At 40.8% G+C, this 7469-nt stretch overlaps 1 protein-coding gene across 1 annotated transcript; it reads right to left on the bottom strand.

Annotated features, from left to right (window-relative positions):
- Positions 1-278: 278 nt before the first annotated feature.
- On the bottom strand, positions 279-7100 carry spg21 (SPG21 abhydrolase domain containing, maspardin). The gene is made up of 9 exons (XM_065012194.1): positions 7012-7100; positions 6553-6617; positions 6080-6241; positions 5048-5128; positions 4412-4557; positions 3780-3888; positions 3377-3484; positions 3020-3160; positions 279-1047 (listed from the first exon to the last, which is right to left on the bottom strand). The coding sequence occupies exons 2-9, from the start codon at positions 6613-6615 to the stop codon at positions 931-933; spliced, it is 927 nt and encodes a 308-aa protein (XP_064868266.1). The 5' UTR covers positions 6616-6617; positions 7012-7100; the 3' UTR covers positions 279-930.
- Between the last annotated feature and the right edge of the window lie 369 nt (positions 7101-7469).

Below are 7469 nucleotides of genomic sequence, written 5' to 3'. Positions count from 1 at the left end.
CCATGGCTGAATGTAGTTAATGATCCCTGCAATAGGCCATGGCTGAATGTAGTTAATGATCCCTGCAATAGGCCATGGCTGAATGTAGTTAATGATCCCTGCAATTGACCAACCCCCAGCATTATGGAAAATGTTCTATCAACATGACATCTTGCATTTATTGTGCTTTACATCATTCCAGCACAAATAGGATTTAGGCATTCATAACAGCATATAACAACCTATGGAAATGTATAGAAAGTTGGTTGAAATTACACAAAACCCCACATGGCAGGGCATGTTTTCAAGAAGGCTTTATTCAATTACAAATTAAATTTAACACATAATTTCTTCCGACTAACATCCTCAGCTGTATATCTAATCAGTGCAGGTTTTCTAGCTTACCAAGTATCGCCACGGTTGGCAGAGTTAACCATAAACATAGAAGGAAAAACATGGAATTCAAAAGTGCAACATCAATTAAATGCATGAGATTTATATCACATAAGGCAAAAGGTTCGTAACATGGCATCGTATGGCGTTTCTTCTCTCAAAGCAACGTAGCCAATTACGCTCTATTTACAGTAACAGTGATAATTAAAATATATATTTTTAACTGTAAAATAAAAATAGTATCAGTTCAACTTGTGGATTGATTGTATTCAATATCGTAGAAAAAACAGGAAGAAGATCAGGTGAAGAGATGACCTTTTTACCAAGTGGATCCGTGTGACCAGTCATGGTGACTGGGTGATGATGGTTGATCATAGAAATACAGAAATAGAATTGAGTCATTCTAATTTCTATGGTTGACATTTTCTTGGCTGTTTTGCTGGTCAGGGAAACGTAGTTCCCATAGTTCTGCCCCACAGAATCAGCCAATCCGGTTCTATGGTTCTGGCCTGTCGGTCAGAGCTGGGAAAGAGGGGAAGGTGCTGGGTAACAGTCTCGTCATTGGTCGTTGGCGCTATTCACCAGGTGGCTCTTCTGCACCTCCAGCTCCTCGGCGCTCACCATGTCCGAGTTAATGGCGGCGTACCGCGTCCCGTGGAACTGCCGCAGGTGAATCTGAGGAGAGGGGTCGAGACAGAGGGAACATGATCAGAAATAGTCTATATGAAGTTACATGCAGGAAGCCTCATGACCATCCTTACAGAATGTAAGCTTGAGATCAAGATGTTGGTACAAGGCTAAGTTGCAGGTACAATAAGTAAAGTCATGACAGAAAGAGCGGTAACCCCACACTGTTGAATTCTCAGACTCGTACATCTAGTAGTGTAGCCTCGTAGTTAGTTAATACCAATGAACATACCAAGTACTAGCTGGAAATAAAAGTTTTGGGCTGCATCTCCAAACATCAGAAAGACAATCTTGAAAAGCACCACTTAAAACATAGTCAAACACTTGACACTAGGGATTAACAAGGGATGTCAGTGATCAAAACCTCTTTTGTAGCACAGATGCAGCTGGTTGGGTTAGCCTGCAGAGGAAGCTGTGGTATCAAGTGTTTGACTATGTTTAGTGGTGCATCTGGTGGTTGTAGATACAGACAAAAATCTTTATTTTACAGCTAATACTTGGTATGTACATTGGTATTAACTACCTTCAGTAGTAACTATGTACCAACAATGGATACTTGATTTGCATCAAAGAAGTCAGCACAATTGGTAACTATCTGGTACCAAATGGTACATAGTGATGCTTGTGGTCTATGACCGTTTAAGGTTGTTTCCATAGAAATAGCACCATAGTAGTAACACAATGAAACAGCAATAAGAAATGTGCAGGAGCCTGCACTGCTGGATTCATCACAAACTCACATGTTTAATACATTAACGAGGCTAGTGTTAGAACATTCAACAGTGTGGGGTTACCGCTCTTTCTGTCCTGACTTTAATGACCTGCCAAGTTAAATACAATTTTAAAAATAAACACCGGTAGCCGGGATCAACACCTCACATTTCCCGAGAAAATAAAATGACAAGACCTGAGAAATTACAACAATGTTGCACTAAAGCAATTCCACAAAATACACAACATGCACAGCAGCAAATATTGGCAAAAAATAAAATAGCACATTATCCAAACAGGTTTTCACATGGAAGCCTTGAGCATAATGGACACCGTCGGACGGCACACGAGACCCGAATGCAGTTTAGAGTTCTCATCAGAACTGAAATTGGATCCCGGTCTGACCGAAGCCCGGTGAGCTGAAGCCCGAGCCCAGGCCTGACATCACAGAAATTAAGTGCCAAAAAAATGAATAAAAAGATTTCTAGAAAAGTGTATATTGATATAAAGTGGTGTTGAGAACAACATGGCGGAGGTGGACGACAGCAGAGTGAGGAGAGGAAGAAACAGCCATTGGACCTGAAAAAGCGCAGATAGAGGAAAACTCACCCTAGTTATGATGCTGAATGATGACAATATTGGAATAAAGTAGGCTAATGCAATTGAAGGCATGTATCAAATTCTTGCTTATACTGAAACTCCCAAAGTCATATCCAGCCGTTATACTAATTTAAAGCAATAGTCGTGTTTGGTCACCTAGATTATAATTTCAGCACCGTTTTGATTGGGACAGCGACATCTCGCTGCTTTGAGACAAGCGTGGGGGACTCCTCGAGATAAATCAATCTATGTCAGATGTTAGTATTGACTGAGTCTCCATTTGGATATTTGGTAACAATTAGGCTGGGAAATGTTAGTCACGTTGAGGTGAGAGCAGTATGAGAGTAGAACAGTTGACACTATCATCATCAGCTGAGTCTGAAATATACAAGATAAACATACTGAAGTGGTGCGATAATACCACAGCTTCCTCTCCAGGCTAACCCAACCAGCCACATCTGTGCTACAAGATACATTTTGATGACAGACATCGCTTCACTTTCTTATGAACTTCTGTTCCTAATACAATGTAAGGGGAAAGTCACATCATATCCCCACATGAAATATATTGTGTAATATTTATCATATCAGTTTGGTGGTTTAAATGGTACAGTTAGTGTGTCTTTTCTACCAACTCTGATGTGCTCACCTGTATGTATAGGTTGACCTCAGCACTCCTACACAGGTAGGGGAAGTTTCCACCCGTTTTGAGGTGAGCCCGTCTGGCATTTGGATACAGCTTATACATTTCCTCTTTCGCCTCGTGTGACAGGGCACTCTGGTCGAACACCTTTAAACCAAATGAAACGCGCACACAAACAAGTAGCACACACACAGTTATACACAGTCGCATACATATGCATAAGCACAGAACACATCCAGGTTACAGCTCCAATGACCCACCCGCAAGCCAAAAAACAGCCAATCCCTACTGATATGTGAAGTGAGATGTACAGTAAACAAGAATGGAAATAAAATGCTGCAAATGAACAGCAGTTCCTCCTACATCCATAATGGTGACGGCCAGGTCCTTTATCTTGTGAGGCTCCACGTAGGAGTTCTGACAGTTGAGTGTTAGTCTGGAGGCTAGCTCACCCTGGTTCAGGCTCTCCAGCTAGGGAGGGGGGAGAGAGAAAGAGGTGGAGAGAGACAGAGAAGGGGGGTGAGAGAAAGAGAGATGAAAGAGAGAGACAGAAGGGGGGTGAGAGAAAGAGAGAGATGAAAGAGAGAAAGGGGTAGAGAGAGAAGGGGGGGGGGGGAGAGAGAGAGGTGGTAACTGTCATACCTCATCAAAACCCAAAATGTGCATCTCTGCTGTGAATTTGAGTGGTTACATTTCTCTAGACAATCCCTCAGCTGTTTACCAAAACAATTTCAGATTACCCCTTTAATGGAGGTCTGGAACTTACTCTGTCGACCATAAAGTCAATTGCGTCGGCCATCTTGGGGTCGACAGGTCCTTTAGCGAAGTTCCCCAGGACAATCTTCTTCAACATGAAGGCGGGCATCAACCAAAAACTGGAAGGCAAGAAATAACATGGCGTCCCTGTATGAATGACTCAGAACAGGGATCTACAGGTAGAGAATAGAGAAATGTATGTGGCTCAAAACTAAATGGTAAGGCTAAACCAAAAAAGACAAGACTGGCAAACATGTAACTTTAATGAACTACGGAGGCCTACACGGTACACAGATGACATTTGTAATGACAGACCATAAACAAAGGCTATGTTTTGCGTTTTGACAAACACCTGGGTCGCGTTCAGCAGGGTAAAATGTTGCCTTTCTGACATGTAGTGAAAGGAATCATGTCAGCTCTATTCATGGCATTTCTATCTGCACCGCTCCACAACGTTTGTCCACTGAACACGACCCTGTTCTTCCTCCACAGCACGTAAGGGTAAAACAGGGTCTTATTCATTAGGCACCAAATCGAACAAAACAGACAAACAGGGCAGGACTACTTGGACTTGGTCCAATAAGAAATGCTTGTTTTAATTTTGCTACAGTGTCCCTGAAGGAATACAACACAGGACTGTACCTGTTGGCTGTCAATGTCTGGTTGAAGATGGTGGTGTCACTGAAGGAGTTGCACAGGATCAGAGAGTGGACTCTGGGAGACTTGTGTGTGTGCTCTGCAAACTTCTGGGCCAGGAAGCCGCCCAGAGAAGCACCAAATAGATGGACCTATAACAATAGAAATAGTCTGACACTTTACTTAAAGCCTTAATGCATTATGATGCACTTAGAATACATGCTTATGAAACGCTTTATAATGGAAGTCCCTTATGCCTCATAATGATCATGACTATATTGAACATTTGCTACATAAATTATAATAAGAAAATTATAATGGCTCATACATGTTTATAATAAGTAATAATGTATTATGTAATAATACCATTAATATAGTAATAATATGGTCCTGTATGGCTCAGTTGGTAGAGCATGGTGCTTGCCCCGCCAGGGTTATGGGTTTGATTCTCAGGGACACCCATACGTAAAATGTATGCAGTATAGACGCATGACTAAGTCACTTTGGAGAAAAGAGTCTGCTAAATGGCATATATTATTATATTAAAAACGCATTATAGCTGTCGGTTTTACATAATTCCAGGTCATACCATTGTAAAACCATAAAAGACTAGCGTTACAAGTTTTCCATGGTAATACAAACCTTGTCCAAATGCAAGTGATCGAGAAGCTTCCGAAATCCATCACAGAACTCCAAGAGATCCCAATAAACAGGATACTGCAGCTAAGAGAGACAGAGAGAAAAGTCTGTTTTCAGAAACTTTAACTTGTAGAATATATCCAGTCTAGGAACCCCTGGGGCTAGTTTAAAAAACATTTAGTCCAGATCAAAACGGTCCTGTGTTGAGTAAACTTATTCTGCTTCGGATGGGTTTTATCCTTGTTTGCATACAGTTTTAAAACAAAACAAAGCCAAATCTCTAACAGCTAAAAGCACTAGATGAACCTAGCAGCTACAGAGAACCGGAATCAACTCTATGCCACTCAGTGTGATGTTAACGTCATGACATTCAATGGTGCCTGGCTCAAATAAAAATCACTTGGAATATAGCCTAGTGAAAGACTTGTATTGTACCCTGGCTGGTCGAGAGGTAAAGCCTCCAGCACGCGTCTTTAGTATCGGCATGGGATCAAATCCAGCCTACTGCCCTTTCACACAACCTCGCTCTAACCTTCCCCACTGTCATTCTCTCTCACTATTTGGTCAATAAAAATCTGAAAACACCTTTATGAACCTATAGCGCAATTAAAAGTATACCAGCTTCATAAAGATGCTTATAAAAGCATTAGAATTAATTACACTCCTCAGTTTTGCCTGTCTTACCGTTATATTAACTGTGTAGGTCAAATATCAAAATACCAGCATTCATCCATTACTGATCCATTCTAAATTCTCACCATACAGTCCCAATACAGTTTTTCCAAAGTTCTTCATATAAAAGGCTTTTTATTTTAAATTCTAAACACGGAGGATGGCCTAACATCCAAAATGTTTGATTTGCACTGGTTGCCTCTACACGGAATAAATAAGCATCACATAACCTGTAGAGTGGACCCAGTCTAGTGTATCTAATATTCCAAAAGGAGTGCCTTGGTCAGTTGACTGTGGATGATGAATATCTTAATGAATTGAAGATATTACAGGCCATAAAGGTGTTCTTTCACAGTGACTCACTGAGATGACTCTGTAGCCCCAGCCTGTCAGGGCTAAGACCTGCTGGAAGAACACCTCTGCTGTCCCACTCACAGGGGGAAGGAATATGATGGGACACCTGATGCTCTTTGGGCCTGCGTCATACAAGGACCACACCTTGCTGTCATCGTCGTCCACTATAATCTAGAGAGATGATACAGAGGTGAACCATGAATGTACAACCCATAAATGCAAAACATTCCATGTAATATTATAGCAAATTCTATAACAAAGAACTGTGTTTCTAGATGGGATCACGTCAATGAAAGGGATATTTAAGAAGACTGGTGTTGGACTCGTCAATGTCAACAAACTGAAGATATATAGTATAACTGTTCAATTAAATATTATTGTATTGAGTTCATACGGGCTATGTGAATGGCCAGCAACTGAAACAACTGTAGTGATAAAGCTAGCTAGGCTATTGTGGAGTGCGATATGGTGTTTTTGCTTACTTTTTTCAGTGGCACTGTGCTTCTGAACCAGTTGTAATCAGGAGATATTCTTATCTCCTCCATTTCTGTGGAAACAAGAAGACGAAGGCTAGTATGCAGCTAATAGGCTGGTGTTAAGTATCCTCCTGTTAAAGGAAGGAAGGAAGTAAGATGATTCTGAAACTGATTAGCCATCCTTCAGCGTGTGCTTGTTTATCTCTTTAGTAAATAAAGAGGGGGGTGGTGAGAACCGTCAGCTAACACCAGTTTGCATTTATTTTATTTGGCTAGTTTGTCGCATGTCTCTGTCTAGTTCACGTTAGCCATCCTAGCAAACGTTAGTCACCACTCGTGACGAATACTTAAGCTGTAACGTTAGCTAACGACTGTACGATTTTCTCTCTCACAAAGTTATTACCTGCAAACCGATGATCAATGACAAAAACAAAAATATGTCAAAATATATATGGTCAATATTACCGTGTTTGCTTTGGATATCATTCACCGTTAAGGTCCACTTTTATCCACAGATTAGCAACATTTTATTTCTCGTTCTGAACAAGTCATATGACATTACTTGCACGCACTTCCGTGATGCTCAGGGGCGTGTTTCAACATTCTTAAATTACTTCCCTCCTCTCCTCGTCTCCTTTACTTCATGATTATTGATCTACTAAAACCACAGACTTCTATTAAAAACCTAAAGCCTAAAACCTTTGTCTATACATTAGAGAAAAGATGGTCATGAGACCAATGTATACATTTTGTTCACCAAGATTTTACAATAGGACATGGTGTGTTCCCTTTTAGGCTCATATATCTACAGCGAATAGTCAAGGGGCCAGACCAAAAATGTGTCCACTTTGAGGTGTCAAAGGTTTGATGGCATTCAATTGTTCTATGTTTTTCACATCTTTATATATTTTGTTGTATGGAGT

Source organism: Oncorhynchus nerka, linkage group LG27, assembly GCF_034236695.1.
Source record: "Oncorhynchus nerka isolate Pitt River linkage group LG27, Oner_Uvic_2.0, whole genome shotgun sequence".
Taxonomy (NCBI): Eukaryota; Metazoa; Chordata; class Actinopteri; order Salmoniformes; family Salmonidae; genus Oncorhynchus; species Oncorhynchus nerka.
This window is presented reverse-complemented; position numbering and strand designations above follow the sequence as displayed.

What these genes read in the sequence shown, in the direction of transcription:
- spg21 (XM_065012194.1), bottom strand. Translation starts at nt 6,615, where the DNA reads ATGGAGGAGATAAGAATATCTCCTGATTACAACTGGTTCAGAAGCACA. An exon ending in GCACAGTGCCACTGAAAAAA is followed by an intron (nt 6,242 to 6,552) that starts GTAAGCAAAAAC and finishes TCATCTCTCTAG; the next exon opens with ATTATAGTGGACGACGATGA. An exon ending in ATCACTTGCATTTGGACAAG is followed by an intron (nt 4,558 to 5,047) that starts GTTTGTATTACC and finishes CTATTGTTATAG; the next exon opens with GTCCATCTATTTGGTGCTTC.